The sequence below is a fragment of the Protopterus annectens genome, chromosome 6.part0 (genome assembly GCF_019279795.1).
Source record: "Protopterus annectens isolate FY-2018-M chromosome 6.part0, PAN1.0, whole genome shotgun sequence".
Lineage (NCBI taxonomy): Eukaryota > Metazoa > Chordata > Ceratodontiformes > Protopteridae > Protopterus > Protopterus annectens.
Window position 1 is genome coordinate 1,530,952,044 of NC_056737.1, and position 25,829 is coordinate 1,530,977,872.

A 25,829-nucleotide genomic window follows, 5' to 3' on the forward strand; every position below is an offset into this window, starting at 1 on the left:
CTGCTCGCCTGTCCAGGACTCCCAAATCTAAACAGGGTGAGAGAGAGGCCAGGAAGGACAAACACAAAGAAAAGGAGAGAGAGAGACAGGGAGAGGGGTTGCAAGAGGCAAGTTGACTCTGATCCATCACCCCCCCCCCCTGCTAAAGTGGTCTCTACTCCAGAAAAAGTTGCTAGGCCATCTTCCCCTCGGCTCCATTCTCTGATTCTCCCCGGAGGAGGAGGCTTGGCCCACTTCAAGGTAGTCCTCGCATTGGCCCTCCCGGCCGGTGTCTGTGGCTTCCTCAAGATCCACAAGGAGCCTCTCTGAAGCTAATATGGACCGGATGATGAGAAGGTTTCTGCAAACTCAATTGCAGATGGGAGTGGTGCTGCCCCCCCCCCCCCAGCTGGAGCGGGGAGTTCAGCTTCGACATTTGCCCCGATGGCTCCTTCTCCAATCCACCCTCGATTTTCAGAGTCCATAGATCCGAGGAGCCCCAGAATCAGGGGGTTGGTTCCAGTGGTTCCTCCAGCCTCAACGCCGGCCATGCATTCGAGCCTGTCTGATCCATTGCCTGATCCGACCTCTCAGATCCGAGATATGGGCATCACATCGAGGTGATGAGTATGTCATTGGCCCTGTTGTGGTCAGGGCATACCATCTCCGTGGGTCCGGCTGTTCCATCCTCTGCTCCGATCCCCTTGTCTGATCCGAGGGGCATGGCTACCCGTCCCACCAGTTTCAGGGAAGCCGGTTCCCCTTCGGCTTTTGACATTGTGGAGAGGGTTCTCTCTAGAGGATCGAGACCCCTCACGCTTTCCTCTTAGTCTGCCCCTGCTCCTTCGCAACTGAGTTTGTCCTCCATCATCCAGTCCTGCCAGGGACAGCCAGTGTCCAATATGCCCCAGACAGTTCCCCTTGAGTAATACGAGACTGTTTTGAGCCCTCCCCGGAGAGTCTCCCTGAGGAGGCCCCTCGCAAATCCCAGTGCAAGAGGCGGCACATGGACACCCCCCCCCCCCCCCCCGAGTCCCTCACTGAGGATACCGACTTGGAGGAAGGGGAAGGTTCCCCCAGATCGCCCCCTGAAGACGTCTCCTTAGGAAACGTAATGGAAATTCTTCGCCAGAGGGGGGGCTGGTCCACACAAAAACCTTCCTTAGACGAGTCAGTATTTCTGGAGGTATTCGACGCAAGCCCATCTACCTCTTGGGTGCCCCCCCCCCCCCGGGCAGACCTCATTACCACCAGAGCTTGGAAGTAACTGGACACTTTAGAGCCAATACCCAAATGGACAAGGTATTGAGCCCTCCTGCTGACAAGCCCACTTGGAGTAAGGGTTCCCCAGTTGATGCCATGGTAGTGGTGGCGGCCACCAAAAAGGAACTGGCCCAGGAAAGTTCCTCAGTCCATCCTCCGGACAAGGAGTCTAGTGTGATGGATAGTCTTGGAAAGTAGACGTTTGCTTCAGCTACCTTTGCTATAAGGGCACTGAATTACATGGCCCATGTAATTAAACTGCAACGTGCCCTTGTGAAGGAATACGCTGAGTCTCCCCCGGAGTCCATTTTGGCTGAGGATAAATGGACATTCTCGGCTCGTATGGCCACTCAAGTCTGTTTCGAATACGTCCATGCATCTACTCTCTCATGCCACCGAGGGAGCCGCTAGGGCAGCCGGGTCTGGTATTGCCATGAGGCGTCATGCCTGGCTCTGGCTTTACGATTTTTTTAGAACCTTTCAAGGTGTCCTTTTGATGGTTCGACTTTGGGAAGATCGCCCGAGATGCACTATTCTAGAGCGAGAAGGACGGGAAAACACTGTTGGCTATCGGGATCTGCTTCTCCAACCTTCAAAGGTCCTTCTCCATGAACCAGCTTGGGCAAAGGCAGTTGTGGTTCTGGAAGTCCCAGCAGTCCTGGAATGCTCCGGACTCCGTCCCCCCTAGAGGCAGAGGGGGACAAGGTGGACACCAGCCCAGAGGCAGAGAGGGACTGAAGAACCTCTGGTCACGGGAACCCTTTTCCAACCGACCAGTGCAGCAGCCCTGAGGGGTTGCCCTACTGCTCCTTTCTGGAGGCAGTCGGGGGGGGGGGGCATTTTTCAAGGCACCTAGCCCAGTTGGGAGTCCATGTCAGATCGCTGGGTGCTTCAAATAATATCCAGAGGCTATTCTATTCCCTTCATAAACAGTCCACTGTCCACAAGGCGCCTCCTGGACATCCCACCGCTCAAAGGGAGGCGGCAGCTTTGGAAATAAAAAAGCTGCTAGACAAAAGAGCAATCCAGCTAGTGCCCCCAGACCAGTCCAGATCCAGGCATCTATTCCAGGTTCTTTTTGGTGCCAAAAAACACTGGGGACTTGAGGCCGATTCTCCACCTATCCACAATGAACCTGTCCAAATGGACCTGTCCATTGCCAAGGAGAAGTTCCGGATGGTCACTTCCATCCTGCCATTCTTGCAGGAGGTAGACTGGATGTGCTCGATAGACCTCAAGGATGCTTACTTCCATATCCTGATGGACAGGTGATCCAGGAGGTTCCTCCGCTTTTGGCTAGGAGCCAGTCACTACCCTTCGGTCTCACCACAGCCCCCAGGGTATTTACCAAGGTCATGGCAGTTGTGGCCCACCTGAGGCTTCATGGCATTCAAGTCTTTCTGTATGTGGACGACTGGCTTCTCACCGCCCCCACCAGGCATCAACTTGTACTAGCCAGAAACTTTTTTCTTCAATTGTCGACTTGGCTGGGTATCACAATAAACCTCGAAGTCTTCTTTTCAACCTGTTCAAATTCTAGACTTCATAGGGACAAGAATAGATTCGCCTCAGGCCAGGATATTTTTGGCCCCAGACAGACTTCACAGCCTGGCCCTTCATGTCTTGGCGTTCCTTCAGACTCCTGCACCCCCAGCGGAGTTGGTCCTGAGAGCCCTAGGGTCCATGGCAGCAGCTATAAATCTGGATGTTCTTCGTATTTCACTGTTGCAGTCATTACATTTGGGTAATCTGCTGGCAGGTTGCCCTCAGTCGGCCTGATTAACAAAGTCTTGGGTCCTGCGTTGGTTGCTGTCCCTCCTTCCATGACATCAGGTCATCGGGGGTATAAAACATGCAGCAGACGTCATTACCTTAGTCTTTCTTGCCGTGCGGTGCCCGAAGCAGAAGCAGTTCGCAAGTGCCAGTTGGCCGACTCCTGAAATTTTCGTTTTCGAGTTTCAGAACCGAAGTCTTCAACTTAAAGCTAAGTATCCCGTTGGGGAAACTTTTTCTTGCTTCTTACCGATGTCAGTAAAAGTTAATAATTGCATTACTTGTGGAAAGCAAATACATCATAAAGATTTTTATCTGTACTGTATTCCTTGCCTAGGCCTTGACCACGACATACCTTGCTGTCATTTTTGTGCTTTATTTAATCAGCGCACTATCTGTCGTCTGTACATTTTTGCCTCCTATTTTGGTTCTTGGTTTAATTATCCTGAAATGACACTGGTTAGCCATCCGATTACCGGAATTTCAAAAAAACGCAAAGATAAAGACAGAGACAGGCCGTTGAGGTCCAAAACTGCCGACGACGCTTCTAAGCCAGTCGCCAGTTCTCCGGTGTTCAGTGAGGTGCTTTCGCAGCCCCTGATGCCCACTACTTCTGACTCGCAGGCCTCTACTGAGACCCATTCGGAGTCCGGTATGCTGTGAGATATTTCAACTGTGGAACCCGCGGATGTCTCTACCTTGGATGGGTCCAGAGCCGCTGTGCAGGCACCGGCTTCTGAGGGGTGTATTCAGGCCTACAGACTTACATATCAAACTAACTCCACCTTCAATACTAAGGCCTACATCTTGATCTATGTCGAAAAAAAAAACGACACCCAGGCCACATGTTCAGGCCCCTATGCCTAAAAAACAAATGATCAAAATGGCTGAAGATCTAATTACTCTAATCAGGGGTAGTCAAACCCCCCCCCCCTCTCCCCTTTCTAAGAGACCTAGGCCTGAGCTTGACTATGAATCTCCTGATCAGGATTCTGTTTCTTCTGATTCTTCTAATGACCTGAATTTGTCCATACCTACTTATGAGGATTCTGATGCAGAGGATTCCATTCCCTCTGCTTCCCCACCCTGAGGATTTCTCTTTTGGTGAAACTTTACATACCTTACGGGAGCATTTCCACTGGGAAAGTCAGGAGTTCTCTGATTCAAAAGTGAGGCTTAGGGATTTTCTTTTTACCTCAGCATAAGCCTTTGGCTGTACCTCCTGTACTAGACATTGTTGATGTGTTTTTGGAGTCCAGTATGGCCCCTGATTTCCTGCCTCCAGCTCCTTGTAAACCTGACGGATACTACAGGGTTCCTGAGTCCCACAAGTTCCTTTTCAAAAATCCTGTTGCAGATCCTGAAACCATTTCTCAAGGGCCTAAGGGCATTAAGGCTTCTACTGCTAAAAATCCTACCCCTTCTGATAGAGACTCCAGGGCGCTGGATAGATGGGGTAAAAAGGTTTATACTTCTGCAACTTTGGCTATCAGGGCTTTAAACTGCCAATTTCATATGTTATTTATTTATTTATTTTACATTTGTTGACCGGGCTAGTCCAACTGGATACATATCCTTTTTCAGTAGTGGCCCGGGGAGAAAAGCTCCCAAATTTAGGAAAATAATAACAGTACAATACAATAAAAGAAGACATAATGAAACAGAAACAAGGAGACATCAATATATATAAGCTAGTAGTTTGAACATAACTTTTGTAGAATTGGCCACATGACGTGTGCACTTAAGGAAGTAAAAAATACAATATAAGCTCTTGAAAGGGAGAAGAGAGAAGAGGAGCTATGGGACATGTTGGATTTAATCAGGGTTTAGACATGGGCATAACCATTGGGACTTAAGTATTTCTCGGAGATTACTTTTGAATAGGTTAAGGGAAGTCATGAGTCTGACTGTATGGGAGTGAGTTCCATTGCTTCCCAATAGAGTTAGCATAAAGAGCATCTCCTCCCATGTTATTTGATTTGATAGTCATTACCTGATTGCTGTTTGCGGATCGAAGGCAGCTTAAGTTGGAGTAGGGGGTCAGGATTTTGGACAGGGCTGGGGAGTTTTATCGGGTTGATTAATGATTTTGAAAGCTTCAATGAGTTGATTAAATTTGAGGAGATTAGGCAGTTCTAGCCAGTCAAGTTTCTTAAGGTTGACGCAATGGTGGGTACAGTAGGGTGTTCCTGTAATGAATCTGGCAATATGATGGTAGGTAGTGGAGAGGTTGTTAAGCTCACGTTTATTGAGGAAGGAGAATATTGAGGAGGCATATAATAGTGTGGAGAGGAGATGAGTACGGGCAATGTTGGGTTTAGGATGAGTTTCAGGTCAGAGAACCATTTTTCGACTGTGGCAAAACATTGTTGGGTGGCTGTTTGGAGTTTCTGGAGAGAGAGGTCAGAGCAGATCAGGGTAGAGTCATCTGCATATTGAATGCAGGTGGCTGTGGGGATAAGAGTACAGATCATTTATAAAAACAGAGAAAAGAAGGGGACCAAGTATGGAGCCCTGAGGAACCCCAATGTTGTTGGGCAGCAGTTGAGATAGACTATTTAGCCATCGGACTGCTTGTTGCCGGTCAGCTAGGTAGTCCTTAAACCAGTTTAGTGCTGATTTGTCAAGATGAAGGGTTTGCAGGGTGTGGAGCAATAATTGGTGGTTGACCATGTCGAAAGCTTTTGATAAGTCAAGAAAGAGAGCAGAGGATATAAGTTTCTTGTTGCGGTTGCTATTAATTGAGTCAACAAAGGAGAGGAGAGCACTGGTCGTACTGTGATGGGGCGAAAGCCGTGCTGGGTAATAGAGAGAAGATGTTAAAATATCAGCAGCATATTATTGGACTGCTTAAACAGAAAATGATTATTTCTGACTGTGTGGAAACTAAAGATTTACAGGATTTATTGCATTCTGCTGAACAAGTTGGAAAACATACTTTGCAATGTGGTTTTGATTCTTTAGAGGCCTCTTGCAGGGCTGCTGTTACTGGGTCGGTGCTTAGAATGCATGCTAATGGTAAAGACGGACAACACTATGGTTATGTGGTACATAAACAAGCAGGGGGATACACATTCCTACTCCCTCTGAGGACTAGGCATGGCATTGTGGAACACTGCCTTGAGCTACCAAGTGCACCTACAAGTTCATTTCCTGCCAGGAAAATTAAATACACTGGCAGACGGACTAAGCAGAAATCTCATGGACCCACACGACTGGAGACTGGAATCACGGATTTTCAACATGTTGACAAGCAAATGGGGGAGCCCAGACATAGATCTATTTGCCCCCCCCCTCCCCCGGAACTACCAGTTGGACAAATTTTGCACAAGGACTCCCCACAAAAAAAGCTTGGAAAGTGGATGCTGTGTCCTTCAGCTGGAAAAACCTATCGGTCTACGCCTTTCCTCCTCTGCCTCTACTCTGCAAAGTTCTGTTAAGTCAAACAGGACAAACCAAGAATGATTTTGATTGCTCCAGACTGGCCACACCAACACTGGTACCCACTCCTGTGCAGTGTCTCACAAATATCTCCATGGCACCTGCCTCAGACACCTTCCTTACTGAATCAGCAGAAGAACCAGATTCTGCACCCTCCGCTCTCAGCATTGAACCTTGCAGCAGCTTGGTTAATCACTTAAATTCACCCTTAGGCATCCCTCAGCAAACCTGTGATGGATATCATCTTGGAGGCAAGAAGACCTAGTACTAGAAAATCTTATGCTGACAAATTGCAAAGATTCTGTGCTTGGAATGAATCTCAAGAAATGAGCACAGCAGCGCCCAATTTACCTCAGATTTTACAATACTTAACTGAGATGCTTCACGAGGGCCTGTCTTTCCTCCATTAAAATCCATGCCTCAGCCATTTCAGCTCATTATAACACAGAACCTCCCCTCTTCTCTCATCCTCTGCTCAAGCAGTACCTCAGAGGGGCCAATAACTTGAGACCACCCAGGTGAGCTCCAACCCCTGCCCTGGGACCTTAACTTTGTATTGGAGAAACTCACTCTACCTCCTTTTGAGACAGCTGCTACTGCAGACTTAAAATTTTTCTTGGAAAACAGCCTTCCTTCCTTCTAGCAATCACTTCAGCTAGAAGGATACCCGAGTTACAGGCCCTTATGGCAGTGGAGCCTTTCATCATCTTTCATGCGGGCAGGGTGTTACTCTGGACCAATCCATCCTTCATGCCCAAGGTAGTATCCAGTGTAGCTCTTAATCAGTCGATTCATTTGCCAACTTTCTTTCCCAATCCACAGAACAAAGGGGAACGGATTCTGCATTTATTGAATGTGCACAGACAACTTAGATTCTACTTGGACAGGACTAAAACTCGAAGAAAATCTGAACAACTGCTGGTAGCATTTGCTGCAGGGGCAGAGGGAAAGGCTGTTTCAAAACAAACCATTTCTAAATGGATAAGCCATTGCATTCATTTCTGCTATAAGCACCATGGAAAACCTATCCTCCAGGGGATCAGATCTCATTCCAGCAGGTCTGCATCTACTTCTGCAACTTTTCTCAGAGGTGTTCCTACCAGGGATATTCTAGAAGCTGCTACCTGGAGTTCAGTTCATACTTTCACCAAGCATTATTATTTACCAATTTTCTCTAAATCCAGAGCAGGCTTTGCCACTGCTGTCTTGCAGGGCCTTATAGCTGGTCGTAATGCTGTATAAATCCATCCTCCCAACCATAGCTTTGGGAATCTTCCCAAATGTAATGACTGCAATAGTGAAATACGAAGAACATAGTACAATTGTGTACACTTACCATAAATGTAGATGTTAGAGTGTATTCACTGTTGCAGTCCTGGTTACCCTCCCTCCAGCCCCCTGTTTTTCTCTGACTATTCCTCTACTTTCTGTTACTATGCTTAAAAGCCTTTTTGGTGTATTTGCTTTTAGTTGGAGGTATATTTTTGTGTTTTAAATTTTATTTTGCTCCCCATTCGGGGGGCACCTGACATCTTGGGCAAGAAAAACTGAGGTGATGACATTGGCTGTATGTTTTATACCCCTGACGACCTGACGTCATGGAAGAAGGGACAGCAACCGACGCAGGACCCAAGACTTTGTTAATCAGGCAGACTAAGGGCAACGTGCCAGCAGATTACCCAGAAGTAATGACTGCAACAGTGAATGCACTCTAACATCTACATTTATGTTAAGTGTACACAACTTTACTTTCCTTGTGCACGTCTGCATATGAGAGTGTTACAGTGGACGTTACAAGTTCATTGGTCTCTACTATATTAGTCTCTAGACTTTCCAATTCCTCTAAGCAAAGTGTGCAAGGCTACTCATGTGGTGGCTTCAATCCCAGGATCTGCGAGAAGGACGTCCCTTTGATGTTCTTCATCTCACATTGCTGCAGTCATAACCTGTGGGTAGTCCGCTGTCCTCGGTCGGCCCGAATACCAAAGTGTTAGGCTGGCGTCGGTCATGGTCGCTTAGATCTGACGTCAGTATGCCGTGGTACTAAAGCGCATGACCGACGTCATATCCTCAGTCTTTCTTGCCGCATGGTCCAAAGCAGAAGCAGCGTTTGCAAGTGCCGTTCGGCATCCTGAAATTTTCGTATTCTGAGTTTCAGACCGAAGACCAAGTTGGGATAAGTACCCCGTTGGGGAATATTTTTGTCTTTTCTTGCCTCAGTTAAATCCGGATGTCAGAAAAAGTGAATAATTGTATTTCTTGTGGGAAACAGATACCTCATGGGGATTACCACTGTCTCTGTATTCCTTGTTTGGGGCCTGAGCACGGCGGGTGTCGCTTTGTGCTAAATTTAATAAGCGCACCATTAAACGTAGGTTAGATTGTGCTAGGCTTGTCTTCGGTAAGCGGTGTAATTACAATATGCCGTCGGATCCTCCGGCGCCCGCTACCGCGAAGAAGCGTAAAGAGAAATCGTTGAAATCCAAGCAGGATGAGTCGTCCGTTCCGGACGCCGGTTCTTTAGAAACCACGGTGGAATCTGTGGATCCGGCCGAGGTTTCAGTTGAGTCTCAGGGGGAACCTTTAGTTTTGCAAGATGTGGCCTCTCAGGAGTCGGGTCAGGCTGAGGGGGCCTCTCAGGTTGCTGTGCTCCCTTCTTTGCATAAGGTCGTTAGGCCTTCTCCCTCTGTCTCTAAGGTACCTTCAAAGGCCAGGCCTGGTTTGTCTTCCTCTGGCGTCAGTCCTAGTTCTGCAGGTTCTGTGCCTAAAAAGCACATGCTTAAAATGGCAGAAGATTTGATTACCTTGATCAGAGGTTCTATGCCCCCTCCAGATAAGAAGCCTAGGGTGGAGCCAGAGGTGGAAGGATTGGAACATTCTTCAGATTATTCAGAGTCTTCGGCTGAAGACATTCAGGATTTTCCCCCTTATTCTGATTGACGCAGAGGATTCTAGTCCTTCTGCTTCCCCTCCAGAGGATTTTTCTTTTTCAGAAACCCTGCATTCTATGAGGGAGCATTTTAAATGGGAAGGTCAGGATTTCTCAGATTCACGAAAGAGGCTTGGGGAATTCTTGTTTTTACCGCAACATATAGGCCCTTGGCTATACCTCCGGTTTTGGATGTTGTACAGGATGTTTTCTCTGAGGCTTCCCTTAATCCAGACTCTTTGCCTCCTGCCCCGGTTAAGCCAGACAGGTATTACAGGGTGCCAGAGGCTCATAAACATTTGTATAAGAGCCCTAGGGCTGACCCAGAAACTATTAGCCAGGGACCTAAGGGTGTCAGGGCTTCTGTTGTAAAGAATCCAGTTCCCATGGATAAGGACTCTAGAGCTCTGGATAGGTGGGGTAAAAAAGTGTATACCTCTTCCACTCTTGCAATGAGGGCTTTAAATTGCCAGTTTCATATGCTGAAGTACCAGAATTTTCTTCTTAGTCAATTGAAATCTAAGGTGGATGCTTTAGCAGAGGGCATAGAGTGTAAAGAATTACAGGATTTGGTTCATGCCTCTGATCAGGTGGGTAAGCATTCTTTGCAGTGTGGTTTTGATGCTTTGCAGGCCTCTTCCAGGGTGGCTGCCACTGGATCAGTTATTCGTAGGCACGCCTGGCTTAAGGATCAGAACTTGTCAGAGCATGTTAAAGCTCGAATTTTGGATGCTCCCCTTCAGTCTGAAGTTTTGTTTGGTTCTCCTGTGGAGTCAGTCTTGAAGAAAATGGTGGACAAAGCTAAGTCTATGCAGACTGATTTTTTGCAGGTGCAGCCCCCTAAGTTTAGCAGAAATTGGCCTAATAAGGGATGGGCTTGCCCTTCTTCTGATTTACAGTCTAGGGGCAGATCTAGACGTGGTAGGGGCAGAGCTCATGCACAGGGTTCTTTTAGGCCTAGGACGTGGAGTTCCCCTGCACAGTCTACAGGTGAGGGCAGGGGCCAGTCCTTTCGTAAACAGACCCAATGACCTGCATCTTCAGCTGCCCGATCCTTCCTGTCTGGCAGCTCCTCTGGGAGGAAAGTTGGCACTTTTCAGGCAAAATTGGCTTTTAGTCACCCAGGACAAATGGGTGTTGGACATTATAAACCGAGGCTACAAGTTTTATTTCCACACATTGCCCCCTTTCAAAGGCATGCCGGACGTTCCTCCTCAGCAAAAGGCAGAGGCTCACAAACAGATTTCTTTACTTCTTCAAATGGGAGCTATCCAGCAGGTCCCTCCATCAGAGGTGGACCTAGGATTTTATTCTCGCCTGTTTCTTGTACCAAAGAAAGGAAACACTTGGAGGCCAATTCTGGATTTGTCTATTCTCAACACATACCTGGACATTCCAAAATTCAAAATGTTGACTTTGCAACAACTTCTACCTATGCTAGGCAAAGATCACTGGATGGTAACTCTGGATCTCAAGGAGGCTTATCTTCATATTCCTATCAGGCCAAGCTGCAGGAGATTCCTGCGTTTTCGGGCTGGGACTTTACATTATCAGTTCTCTGCATTGCCCTTTGGCTTATCTACTGTGCCCAGGGTGTTCACAAAGGTTCTGGCTCCGGTGATAGCCTTCTTACGGTTAAGAGGAATACAAATTTATCCTTATTTGGACGATTGCCTGATTCTTGCTCAAGACAAAGACAAGCTACTTCACCATCTTCAGTATGTTATGGCAGTGTTAAGGTGCCTAGGGTATTCTGTGAGCGAATTAAAGTCCAGTCTAGTACCCTCTCAGGACATGTGCTTTCTGGGTGTGAGACTGAATACAGCCTCTCAGATGGCGTTTTTGACCCCGGACAAGCAAATAAATCTTACCCTTTACTTCCAACAATTGTCTCTCCTGTCCAGGCTGACTGCAAGGACAGTCCTTCAAGCCTTGGGGTTCATGGCATCTTGTATTCTGGTGCTTCCCAATGCCAAACTGCATATGAGGAAGTTACAATGGTATCTCAAAAGTGTATGGACTCAACACTGCCACGATTTGGACACTGTCATTCAGATAATACCTTGCATTCAGAAGGAATTTTTGTGGTGGGCTCAGGAATGTCACCTAAACAAGGGACTCTCTGTGACCCGACCAGAGGTGAGTCGGATCTTAACGACAGATGCTTCGGACAAGGCTTGGGGAGCACACCTCAATGGAAAATGGGTTCAAGACATGTGGCCTGCCAGACTTCAACATTTGCATATCAACATGGAGATGTTAGCAGTCCAATTTGCATTGATGGCCTTCAAGGATCTACTTCACCCAGGACAAGTGTTGATTCAAACAGACAACACAACTGTCATGTGGTACATCAACAAGCAAGGGGGAACCCATTCGTACCCACTTTGCAGACAAGCTATGATTTTGTGGGAGACTGCTCTGTTTGCACCTCACTCTTCAGGCAAGGTTTCTGCCAGGAGCACAGAACTCCTTAGCGGGTGTTTTGAGCAGACAGATGGTGGATCCCCACGAGTGGAAATTGGATCCTCATGTATTTCGACAGTTGACAGTGTTTTGGGGGACTCCAGACATAGATCTGTTCGCTTCTCCACTAAATTTCCAGCTGCCAAAGTTTTGCACAAAGATGTTTCATCCAAAAGCTTGGAAAGTGGATGCTCTTTCATTCAGTTGGAACAATCTTCACGTCTATGCCTTTCCTCCTCTGCCTCTCCTTCCCAAGGTGCTCTTGAAGGTCAGACAGGACAAGCCCTCCATGATTCTTATAGCTCCAGATTGGCCACGTCAGCACTGGTACCCTCTGCTGAGGAGTTTAGTATGGGAGCCTCCTTGGCCTTTGCCAGCAAGTCCACACCTTTTGTCCCAGGCAGGCAATCATTTCATCAATGTCAGGATACAGTCCCTGCATCTGGCAGCCTGGCATATTCTGTTCTAGACCCTGGAGGGTCGCAGCTTCCTCAACAAGTTTTGAATGTTATTTTGGAGGCCAGACGGCCTAGTACAAGGAAGGTTTATGCTGATAAATGGAGGAGATTTTTTCTTTGGAGCAAAGCAAAGTGCTTTGATGTTTCAGTACCTAATTTGAGTGTTTCACTTCAGTATCTTACAGAATTACTAGACAAAGGTTTGTCTTTCTCCTCTGTAAAAGTTCATGCTGCAGCCATTTCTGCTCACTATGACTGTGACCCACCTTTATTCTCTCATCCTTTGTTCAAGCAATTTCTTAGAGGGGCAAAGAACATAAGACCCCCACGTAGAGCTCCTACTCCTTCCTGGGATCTCAATTTTGTGTTGGAGAAACTCACTTTATCTCCTTTTGAACCTGCAGCTACAGCTGAGTTGAAGTTTTGTCTTGGAAGACAGCTTTTTTGTTGGCCATTATGTCTGCTAGAAGGGTATCTGAATTACAGGCTCTAATGGCAGTTGAACCCTTCCTAATTTTTCATAAGGACAGGGTCTCTTTGCGTACTAACCCTACTTTCATGCCTAAAGTGGTCTCAAATGTGGCCTTGAACCAGTCTATTCATTTGCCTACTTTTATGCTGATCCCCAAAATAAAGGGAAAAGATTTTGCACTCTTTGGATATTCACAGGCAGTTGCGTTATTATTTGAGCAGAACTAAAGGGTTCAGACAGTCTCAACAGTTGTTTGTTTCTTTTGCTTTGGGTTCTCAGGGGAAACCTGTTTCTAAACAAACTATTTCTAAGTGGATTGGTCATTGTATTGCTTTTTGTTGTTCTCATCATGGTAAGGAGATTCCGGCTGGAATCAGACCTCATTCCACTAGGGCTACTGCCACTTCTACTGCTTTTCTGAGGGGTGTAGCTACTAAAGATATTTTGGAGGCAGCTACTTGGAGTTCAGTGCACACTTTTTCTAAACATTATCATCTCCTCTTTATTCAAAATCTAGGGCTGGGTTTGCCACTGCAGTTTTGCAGGGCATGTTAGCAGCTCCCAATGCTTTATGATTTTGCCAACCTCCCTTTACCTTTGCTTTGGGATTCTACCCACAGGTTATGACTGCAGCAATGTGAGATGAAGAACATAGTACAGTTTTGTACCTACCATAAATGTAGATGTTCGAAGATCCACATTGCTGCAGTCCAATTTTCCCTCCCTCCTTCCCCACTGTAGTTTGGGGTGGTTGTGTGGTTTGGGTTGTAAATATTGTTTGTACATGGGTGGTTGGATGTTTTCCTGTTTTGTGGCCATGGCCTTTCTTTTTAGGGCCTTCTGACATCTGGGGCAAGAAAGACTGAGGATATGACGTCGGTCATGCGCTTTAGTACCACGGCGTACTGACGTCAGATCTAAGCGACCATGACCGACGCCAGCCTAACACTTTGGTATTCGGGCCAACCGAGGACAGCGGACTACCCACAGGTTATGACTGCAGCAATGTGGATCTTCGAACATCTACATTTATGGTAGGTACAAAACTGTACTTTATGCCTCCGCCCAAAGCCACGGTGACCACGGACGCCTCCTGCTTAAGGTGGGGGGGGGCATTGCTCAGGCAGGGCTGTCCAAGGCATATGGACCTCAAGTGAGACTGTTCTGCATATCAATGTTCTAGAGATGAGAGCAGTCATTTTAGCATTGCAGGCCCTTCATACCTCTCTTCCTCTGGGAACTATTGCGATCCAGTCAGACAATATGTCATTGGTCTGGTACATCAACGAACAGGGGGGAACCAGGCCCTATCCACTTTGTCGAGAGGCCATGAGAGTTTGGGAATGGGCGATCTCCATCAAGTGTTTTCTGTTAGCAACGCACATCCCGGGTCATTCCAACATTTTGGCAGACAATTGAGCAGAACTGTCCTTTCACCTTCTGAGTTGTCTCTGAACCCTTATGTAGCAGAACAGATCTTCCTCAGGTGGGGGTCAGCCTTGCTGCGATCTCTTCACATCGCCATCCAACGTGAAGTGCAGCGAGTTTTTCGCTCTGATTCCCCCGACAGGGGAAGTCCCCAGAGACTCTCTTGTCCATGCTTGGCCACCTGGTCTTCTTTATGCGTATCCCCTGCTTCCTGTCATGACAAAATTCTTACAGAAAGCTCGTTGGTTGGGGAGCAGGGTTATCCTCATAGCCCCATTCTGGCCTCGTCAAGTTTGGTTCCCTTGCCTGTGGTCTCATCTTCTAGCGCCGCCCTGGATTTTGTATCCCATTCCGGATCTTATTCGTCATCCCTCGGGAATTCCTCCTCTGAATCTGGGCAACCTCAAGCTCATAGCTTGGTTGCTCCAGTTCCATTAGTTGCCAGGACTCCTGGTATCTCTTCCCCAGTTAAATCCATTCTGGTAGTGGCACACAAGTCCTCTACCAGAAAAGTTTACAGTAGTAAATGGAAACATTTTTCCATTTGGGCTTCGCAGAGAAATCTGGATCTTTTTACTGCTCCAGTTCCAGCGGTTTTAGACTTTGTGTCATATTTTCCAGCAAGGGGCCAGCTCTTCCACAGTGAAAGTCCAGCTGGCGGCTATATCCCATTTTCACGTAAAAAATTCAGGTTCTCTAGATGCTGCCAGAATTTGCAAGACCTTTATTAAAGGTGCTTTTCTTCTGAGACCTCCTATCAAAAACCCTTCCCCTCCATGGGATTTGACATTGGTTCTTCAGGCCTTAGTTGCACGCCTGTTCGAGCCCGCAGCATCAGTTGACTTGAAATTCTTGTCCTGGAAGACGGCCTTCCTGGTAGCTATCACTTCAGCCAGGAGAGTGTTGGAGCTTCAGGCACTATGTATGAAACTCCCATACCTAGGTTTTCATAAGGATAGGGTGTCACTCGGGACTAACCCGTCTTTTCTTCCTAAAGTTGCTTCGGAGTCTAACATTAATCAGTCTATTCATTTGCCTGTATTTTTCCCTAATTTTCAAAATAAAGGGGAATACAAACTTCATTTGCTGGATGTTCACAGGCAGTTACATTTTTATTTGCATAGGTCCAAACCCTTCCGTAAATCTGATCAGCTTTTTGTTTGCTCTGCTAAACCCTTTTTAGGAAAACCAGTTTAGAAGGTGACTCTTGCTAAATGGATTTTGCTTTTCATTTTACAAGCATATAAAGAACTTGGATTACCAGAACCAGAAGGGGTTCATGCTCACTCTACCCGTTCTATGGCTACTTCTGCTGCATTCTGGTCTAGAGTTTCCCTGGATGATATTTGTTCAGCAGCTATCTGGGCCTACTCTCACACCTTTATTACTCATTATAAACTAGATATGGTGTCGAGGAAAGGCTTCCTTTGGCTGTGCAGTGCTCCAGAATATCCTTCCTTAAAGGCCTCCCAAGATTTTGGGTATCTGGCGACTCTGTCCTACAGGTTGATGATCAAATGAAGTTAACTACTTCAGATAAAGAAGTTATGTACTAACCATAACGTTCCATCTGAGTAGTTCGACTTCATTTGTCAGCAGCCTTCCCTCCCTCCTTCCCACTGACCTTGGTGGTCATTTCTCTGTTTGGGCTCTATGTCCTGAGTTGTTTGAGCCTAGTGTATGTGTTCGGGTCAGGTTTTTTGCGTCTTAGGTTGTTGTGTGTCACGTAATGGGTGGCAAACGTAATCTGAGGATTGGAAGGAGGTTGCAGTGTAGTATGGGTAAGGGGGAGGAGCTTGGAGCTCGGATCATAAGCTTGGTAAGCTGCTGGCTCGGATCTGTATCGGATCCGAAACCCACAGCTTGCTGACAAATGAAATCTAACTACTCAGATGGAACGTTATGGTGAGTATATAACTTCTTTTTTTGGTGTATGTGTAGATCTTTAAGTCCATAGCCCTTAACATTCTGCTTACTAAATGTGGTAGACTCTTGATCTGATCTTTGAGAATATGTAGTGTTCCTGCCCATAGGTTAGTGGTCCATGAATGCTTATGTATGTGTCCCACTACAAAATGGCATCCTGTGCAGATTTAGTTTCCTACTTTGTGTTCATTGAGTGCTGCAACTTAAACTGGATGAAGTGAGTAATCGGAAAAGAACCGAATGAATGTTTCTTCCATTCAAGGAGTTTCACTGTTGAACTACAGTAGTTTCATCATAGGGAGTGTTCACTGTTGCATAATGAATTATTGAATGTATTGTATACCTGTTTCCACAGTTGAGACATTCAGGCATTCTGCAATACCTACTTTATCCTATTAATCATTGACAGAAAAGTTGGACCCAATCCCAGCAAGCAGCAGGTGTATGGCAGAAAAAACATCTCATATGGGAGTCTAATTCTTTTCAAAACACACACTCACTCACTCTCTTGTCTCTCTCTCTCTCTCTCTCTCTCTCTCTCTCTCTCTCACACACACACACACACACACACACACACACACACACACACACACACACACACACACACACTTTAGGACATCACCAGTTTAACTTTCTGCATGTCTTTAGGATGTGTAAGGAAGGTAGTGACTCTGCAACTAACCCACATGAACACAGGGAAAGCAGTTTAGCTGGGAAATGACCTGTAGCCAGGTTTAGTTTGTTTTTTCTCGCAAAAAAGCAATGGGTAGAATTCATGAAGCACTAATGACTAGCAAAAGCCCCTTCTCTAAGCTTGTGCTTGGGAATAAGACAGGTTTAGAGAGTCTTAATTCATAGAGGGTCCCTTGTAGACAGCCTTACTTCTTGCCACTGCTGGTAAACTAAAATTATGTGAAGTACTGTTTACTATGTGCACCAGATTATGTTTAGATAAAGGAACTGTTTACTATGTGCACCAGAGTATGTTTAGATAAAGGAACTTTTAACCATTACGCCTGCTGGTCTGTCTACCTGCTCACCAGCCCACAGGAAAGAAAAGGCAAATGGAAGAAGTACTTTCAGCAGCTTATGAATGAAGAAAACCCCACAGAAGCTATCATGCCCCAGACACAGTCTGTGATGAAGGAAGAAGAGAAGCCTACCCTAAAAGAAGCAAGAATAGCACTAATGAAAATGAAGTCAGGGAAAGCAGCAGGCTCAGATGAGGTCACAGCAGATATGATAAAGGTGCTGGGTGAGACAGGTACTCATAGCAGTATGGAGAGAAAGGAGTATCCCAGATGACTGGAAAATAAGCATACTAGTGCCAGTGTACAAGAACAAAGGGGCATCAGCTGTGTACAGTACAGAGATATCAAATTCCTGTCCCGAAGGTTCTGGAGAGGTTAATTGATAAAGGAATACGTAGAATAGTAGAAAGTCAGATGGAAGATGAGCATTTCTGATTCGGATAAGGATGCAACACAATTGACCCAGTGTTTGCAGTAAGACATAGTTGAGAAGCTAAAGATGAGGAGAGAGTCCAACTGGACTTTTCTAGAGTTTGAGAAAGCATATAACAGGGTCCCAAAAAAGCTGATTTGGGGCGGTCCTGCAGTGTTTCAAAGTCCCAGAAACACTGGTAGAATTAGTGCAACCTATGTACAAGGGTCCAATGACTCAAGTGTTTACAGTGCTTGGTCTCACGTACGGGTTCCCAGTGGGAGTGAGTGTGCATCAGGGTTCAGCTCTAAACTCACTGCTGTCCATACTGGTGATGGACTATATCAGCAAACAGGTTGGAGGGCACAGATCAACAATGTTAATGTATGCAGATGATTTGGCATTACAGGTAGACTGTGCAAAAAATTAAGGGAAATGGAATGCAAAATTGAAGGCACACTGGATGAAAATGAGTACAGATAAGGCAGTTGTAATGACAGCAAATTAGAGAAATCAGAAGAAGCTGATACCTGAGATAGAAGGGAAAATAGTAGAACAGGTAATTAAGGGAAATGGAATGCAAAATTGAAGGCACACTGGATGAAAATGAGTACAGATAAGGCAGTTGTAATGGCAGCAAATTAGGGAAATCAGAAGAAGCTGATACCTGAGATAGAAGGGAAAATGGTAGAACAGGTTAAAAGCTTAGTGTGTGGTCAGGATGATTTAGGAGAAGGGAAGTCTGAATGAGAAGGTCAAAGCTATAATCAGAGGGGCTGTAGCCAGTTGGAACAGTGTGTCAGGGGTAGTGTATGACAGAAGAATGCCAAAGATGCTGAAATGTAAGGTGTACAAACAGTGGTGTGGCCAGTTGTACTGTATGGTACAGAAACCTGGGCAGTAAAATTGAGGAAACTAGAGGTGATTGAGATGAAGTGCCTAAGATGGATAGTAGGATACCCACTGTGGGACAGACGAAGAACTGAGAACATCCGAGCAGAAGCCAAAGTAGCTACAATTGCAGACAATGTCAAAGGGAACAGATTACAGTGGTTCAGGCACATGTGCAGAAAAGCAGAAGAGAATCTGGTGAAGAAGATTTGGGACAGACAGGAAGAAGCTAAGAGGAAACGATGGCTTCCAGCAAAGAGATAGATGCATTGTTTGAGAAAATATCTGCAGCTGTCAGGCATGACTGTTGAAAAGGTAGGAGAGTGGCATTGGATCGGGAGTGATGGTGATAACTGACATGATTCTCGTATCCCAAAAATGGGGAAAAGGGAAGGGAGGTTGTTTGGTGAGCTCCTTTTATCTGTGTCCATTCCACTGTAGACATTTTATTCCATTACAAACACTATAGGGCATCTTTTCTCCAGTCAGAAACACAGTCTTAGCAGTGATCGGACCACAACACCAGCTTACACTGTTCAAACTGTGACAAAGATCAGACCTCACCTATCTTTACTCTTCCTACATCCTGGAAATGACCAGGTGCACCTAGCTTACCCCTTCTGCAGCCTGGCAAAGGTCAGTCCTCCCTCAGCCTACGCATTATACCAGTAGAGAGCAAAGCCTCAGCTCAGTGGAGATCTGAGTACTCTTCAACCTATTGCCACCCAGGCTGGCATGATTTATGGAATCCCTCCCAGTCTACTCCTGGTGTTAGTTAAGAGCCTGACCAACTAATGCATCCATAATTGCCATCAGGAACCTTCATTTCCATTAGAGTGACAGGTATTGGCATGTATGCCAGTCTGTCAAGTAGTAGCCTGCAGAGTATGCTTTTGGGGTAGGGTTGCTCCTGGTCTCTAGTCCTATGTTCAACAGTCTTCTCTTTGTATTGCTCCTGCCCTATGTATGCAGCATAGTCTTGCCTACCCAGATCTGTATAGTGTTGTTGTTGATGATGGAATGTGTAATGATTTGTTTTAAGAATGGCAGTTTTGTAGTTTTGAATGGCTGGATCTCCAAGTACCTTGATAACCAAGCACCACAGTTGTACCCTATTCCAGATAATGACCCCCTCAGTAGCATGCCCACACTTCCTTCAATATGCACTTAGCATTAGAGATGCCAGTCATGTAAGTTCCCAAAACATTGATGACCTAGACTTGTGAATTCCAGTCAGTTTCTTTCATTTCAGAGCACTAGCTTAAAATGTGTGTGTATGGCTTTAACTTACTGTTTTTCAAGTAACTGTAAGGTCCACTGGAGCTTAATTTCACTCACTGGTGTATTGTGTGCAATTAACTGTGTTTCACATAATTTTTGATATTTGCCACACTTTGCAAACAGAAATGAGGAAAACTGTTACAGTGCTTCACAGGTGCACTACATGTTTTATTTCTGAGCCCCACCACCGCTGACCTCCGTCCCAGAGTGACCTATAGCTTCCATCTCCACCAGTTCCATCCCAGTTGGTGCATACCCCAATGTAACCCTTTGTTGGGTAGATCACCTGTGAGTGGAGAAAGCTTCATGGCTACCTGTCTGTGCAGATGCTTTGTGGATGCTGAGTGGAGTGGGCATGCAGCTTCACTGTACCACAGCTGACTGTATTTTTCTACCGAGTCCCACATATTCCTGTGATATACAGAGAAACATCATTGCTTGGGCTTGCAGTGGTGCTGCAGCCTATATAATCATGTTAACTTATTTTGCTCAACCACATACAGAACAGCAAATGCATCTTCTCACCAGAATTCTTGCACGGAGAGTGTCCCAATTCTCATGTCCGTGAAGGAGGTAAGCAGGCAGGCACTGGCCTAGTAATCCCTTCTTCCCTTGTCATTGGTTCCTCCAGTACCCAGCCCACTAAATGAGCATGGGTCACAGTCAGGGTTTCCCTCTGCCACAAATCTGATGCAAATGTATTACATATTTTAACAAACAAATGACCATAACAGTGCACACTGTGTTTTAAAAAGTCCTCACTTGTTAAAACAACAAAAAAAAGTCAACCCCCAGGAAACTAAGAGAACTTTTGATGTGTGACACTAGAGCAAATTTGGTGTTTTAGGTGTATGATGATTGTAGTAATTTGTAGCTAATGCTACATTTAATTTGAGTATTTCATACTTCCAGTGTACAGAATTACGAGCTGCAGGATCTGAAGCCATTCTTATTGTTGGTTAACTGTTGTCTTATCTTTCAGGTGGAAGAAAAGATGCTTAGCAGAGATATGGCAAAACCACTTTTAGGCCATAGCACTAAACATGATGAGAATTCCATTGAATCCGGACAAACAATTATTGGGATCTTGGGCACTGGAGACTTTGCTCGTTCTTTGGCTTCTCGCTTGCTGTACTCAGGGTTTCAAGTTGTTGTTGGAAGTCGATATCCAAAACGCAGTATAAACTTTTTCCCGGCAACAGCTGATGTTACTACTCAGGAGGATGCCATTAGTAAGGCAGACATTTTTTTTGTTGCATTACATCAGGAGCACTATTCTACCCTTTGTGACTTCAAAGATGGACTAAGCGGAAAAGTTTTGGTTGACGTCAGCAACAAGAATGAGGTTAACATGTACTCAGAATCTAATGCTGAATACCTAGCATCTCTTTTTCCAGACAGCGTTGTTGTGAAAGGTTTTAATGTAATATCGGCATGGTCTCTGCAGAATGGTCCTAAAGATGGCTGTAAGCAGGTAAGTGTACCTATGTGTATATTTTACACACACACACACAAACATATATAAAATGTTTATATATATATATATATATATATATATATATATATATATATATATATATATACTTGTAAAGAAGCACAGTGTTGTAGCACCCAACAAACGGAACAATGTGGTTGTTATTCAAAATAGTACACCACCATAAAAACTCAATGAAACTTTAGTGAGTGACTGAAAATGACACCAACACTTCTGTAATTCACTCTGTATTAACCACCTTTGTCTTTTTAAGACTTCTTCAATATACAAAGTCCCAAACACTTTTTGCTACTTAACCTCAGTGTCACATGACTGCCTGCATTACATTACAAGCTTCCTAAAAACACTTTTAATAGTTATTAAAACTTTGCCTTGTTTAAAACATTACAGTATTAGGGAAAGTTATTTGTTTTTTTAAAAATTACATCTAAAAATGAAGCTGTTGTGCCTGCTAATGTTTAAAATTTTCATGCATCAGTCTCAGCATACCTCTTAAAAAGATATAATTTATTCCCAGAAAAACAGGAGCATTTAATTTCAGTTGCCATTTCATTTCTTATTCTTCTAAAATTGCATCAAAATCACCCCCTTCATGTCAGTAATACTATCTATGAAAAAAAATGTAAACCACCTGAACTCTTTACATATTAGAATGTCTATTCAGAGTATTGTCCTTTTTTAATGTCCTAGATATGTTCCATAGTTTTTTAGTAAACTTCCTAATGGTCTTTCATATATAAAACCTTTTACATGAATTACATTGAGTTATGTATTAAGCTAGACCTTAAAAATTATAGGTGAAATATCCTGGAGAACCTATACTTTTCTCCTATTATGCAGTTGTTATATGTACCTTCCTGTATGTATCTACAATAAGAACAGCTATTACACCCATATGGACCTCTTAATTGTTACTTCTATTCAGTCTTGCTGCACTGCATTCAGAAATGCTTTTTAAATTACCACTATTTCTGTAAGTAAATTTGGGTTCCAAACCTACTACTTCCACTAACTCCTGATTAGTTTTTGTTATATCCCATTTTTTCTAATAATATGCTTAAAATTACTACCAGCCATGCAGTATTTAGTTTCTAACAATCACTTCTATTATTTGGATTTATTTTTTCTTTATTTGCCTTGTATTTCCTAATATGGGTGCAAATTCTTGATTTATTTTATTTCCTACTTCCTTCATTATTACATCTAATCACTCTCAGATGTTAAGTTGTCAATCTCGCCTTCATTCTTGCTTGATGGGTTCGGAGCCGATCCCTCGGCTCCGACTCGGCACTTGCTAAGCTCGAGAGTCACTTTTACCAGCTCGAGGCAGCCCCATATCCCATGATGCAAGGCGGTAAGTACCCAGATCTCATTTGCCGCTTCGCTTATGAGGTCCTCCTTTTACCAGCTCCTGGTAAGTGATTCACTTCTTTAATATTTTAGCCCCTTTTTGCTAAAAACCCTTAAATATTTAGTTTTAAGTTAATTATTAAGTTTTTCTGACAGGAAATTCCCTGTCTCTACTAATTTTTTTAGTCAAACTTTACCCATCCCATTCCCCTACCTGTTAGGGTGTGTGTGTGTGTTTTTTACTAGTAATACCTTTTGGTATTTGTTTAATTTAATTTTTTGACTGGTGTGTGTGTGTTTTGTTAAACACCATGTCAAAGGAGAGAGTCTCAGGCTTTAAGAAGTGTGACTCGTGCTGTCAGAAGATGTCTCTGACAGACGGTCACACTTCTTGCCTGTATTGCCTGGGGCCTCTTCACCTGCAGGACTCCTGTGCTATTTGTCATTCCTTCAGCCAGAGAGTCCTGCAGGAAAGACGAAACAAGCTGATACTTAGGGGCCTTCTTAAGCCGGAGGGCTCTCCGGCTAAGTCGGCTCCATCTAAATCAGCCAAATCTTCCAAGGCCCAGGCTTCTGTGTCTAAGCCTGCGGCCTCGGCCCGACTCGTTCTGAGTCGAGATCGCTCGGCTGGAGCCGATTCTGGCTTATCTAAGCCTTTGGCACCGATGGCTATCGGTGCCGATTCTGCATCGACCACCGGTGTCGGCTCCGATCGGTTCCGACCACCATGTGGCACAGGCATCGGTGTCGGCTCGATCGGCTCCGACACCGTTACTTTGTGGCTGTATCGGCTCCGGCTGGAGCCGATGCATCGAGGCTTCCTGTCGGCTCCGATAAATCCTCGGCTCCGACAGGATCTATAGTTTCATCGGTTCCGATTGCTCATTCCAGGAAGAGGTCGAGGTCTCCTTCCTTGGAGCCGATACTTCGCCCGGCTTCACCTCTTTCGGAACGGAGCCATCGGAGCCGATCTTCAAGGTCATCCAGACTTTCAGACCATGACCTAGAGAGAGTGGTCAGCAGATTACTAAAGTCACAGGCACTGGCCTAAATGTTACATAGTCCGTCTCAACAGACGACTGTTGGTCCACACCCCGTTACAGTTCCTCCTTCAACTCTACCTCAGAGCTTGGAGTTGGGGTCTTCGGGAATGGTTACTGCTACGGCTGGAGGACAGATACTCCCTTCTGTTCCTTCAGCCTCTACTCTTATCTCCTCTTCGAGACCTTCCTTAGAGGGATTCGATGGTCGGACTTCCATGGTCTCCTCCGAGGGGGTGAGTGGCATCGGACCCTTGTCCGAGCCCGCTCTTCCCCTTGGAGCCTCGGCCTTGGTGAGCTCGGCTCCAACATCTGCCTCGGAGACTTCCTTTTCGGTGGTCCCTGGAGTTCCTAGTTCTTCGGAACGGGTTCTCTCGGATCTGCCTGGGAGGGGAGCATTCGAGGTGATGAAGAGTGTGCTGGCCACTGGTATCAGTCAGCAGTCTGTTCCCGTAGCTCCTCCCTCTATAGTGCCTGTTGACATCTCTGCCACTTCTCTTGCTAAAGGACCCAGAGATCCTCCGCCTCAGGTTTCCCCTTTGGGAATTTCCCCCTCTTCCGAGGATTCTCCTGATGTTTCGGGAGATCCTCCTAGGAAGAGGACTTGTAAGAGGAAACATGTAGACTCCCCCGAGTCTGTCACTTCAGATACTGACTTTTGATGAGTCAGAGCGATCCCCTAGATCCCCCTCTGAGGATGTCTCCTTCTCAGACATCCTAGAACTCCTTAAACAGAGGGGAAACTGGCCCACCAACAATCCCTCTGAGGATGAGTCAGTATACCTAGAGGCGTTTGGATCTCGGCCCTCCACCTCCTGGGTGTCTCCGCCTTCGACCCCTTATGCAGGTTATTGCCGAAGGCGTGGGCAGCTCCTGACTCTGTAGAGCCAGTCCCTAGGAGGCCTTCAAAATTTATCACTGCCCCGAGTGACAAGCAATTCCTCACTAAGGGTGTCCCCGCTGATGCCATGGTGGTGGCTGCGCCACCAAGAAGGAACTTGCAGATCCTTCCGCACTGTCCATCCTCCTAATAAGGACTCTAGGACCATGGATAGGTATGGTAAGCGGATGTTTTCCTCAGCGACCTTTGCTATGCTCGCTGAATTACCTATGTCACTTCACCAGACTCCAGAGGGATATCCTTAAGGAGCTGGGTGAAGTAGTACAGGATCCTACAGCTGCAGGAGCTCAAAAAAAATTGCTTCGCAGCTAGGAACCCTTAATTCCATTGCAAACTCCTCCATGCGGCTAATATCATATGCTGCTGATGGAGCGAGTAGAGCCGCAGGTACAGGTGTGGCTCTTAGACGCCAAGCCTGGATGCGGCTATGTGATTTTGCAGATCCCTTCAAGGCGTCCTTCACAAATTCTCCCTTTGATGGGTCAGCTTTGTTTGGCCCTCAGGTGAAGGAAACTTTGACCAGGTGCGAGCAGGACGGCAAGACTCTTTCTGCTGTAGGAGTCCGTTTTTCCACCCCTTCTAGACCTTATCCCAAAGGACAGAAAGGTGGAGAAATGTGGTTCCGTAATCCCAAGGAGTCACGCCGATTCACGTGGTCAGTTTACCCCTAGAGGCAGAGGGGTAACAACAACAGACGCCGCTCTAGAGGCAGAGGGGGTCCAAAAAACCAGGGAAACAGAGAGCCTCTCTCTGACAAGCCCTTTCAGCATCCCTGAGATGTTGCCCGGCTGTCCCTCCTTGGAGGCAGTCGGGAAGATTATCACTGTACCCAGAAGCCTGGCATTCCCTCACTCAAGACAGATGGGTACAGTCGATCATATCCAAGGGTTACATAATTCCTTTCGAGGAAAGTCCATTCCCTCAAATTCCCTTCCAGATGTACCACCCGGTCTAAGGGAAATTGCAGAGTTAGAAGTTTTAAAACTACTGCAAAAAAGAGCCATTCAGCCAGTCACAACAGACCATTCAGAGCCCGGAATCTACTCATGGTTCTTTTGGTCCCCAAAAGACGGGAGACTGGAGACCAATATTGGATCTCAGCAGACTCAACAAGTCTGTGAGGAAGACAAGATTCCGAATGGTCACTCTTCAGTCAATTCTGCCCTTCTTACAGAAGGACAACTGGATGTGCTCAATAGATCTTCAGGATGCGTACGATCACATCAAAATTCACAGACGCTCCAGGAGATTTCTCCGCTTTCGGCTGGGGTCCAGTCATTTCCAGTTCAGAGC

General features: G+C 45.8%; 1 protein-coding gene across 1 annotated transcript in view; it reads left to right on the plus strand.

Moving 5' to 3' along the window:
- STEAP3 (STEAP3 metalloreductase) overlaps nt 1–25,829 on the plus strand; it is a 546,886-nt gene that overhangs the window by 236,701 nt on the left and 284,356 nt on the right. Inside the window, exon 2 of the mRNA XM_044074992.1 lies at nt 20,733–21,224. Within this exon, the coding sequence (XP_043930927.1) occupies nt 20,745–21,224 (480 nt within the window). The 5' untranslated portion in view covers nt 20,733–20,744. The remainder of the gene's footprint in view (nt 1–20,732; nt 21,225–25,829) is intronic.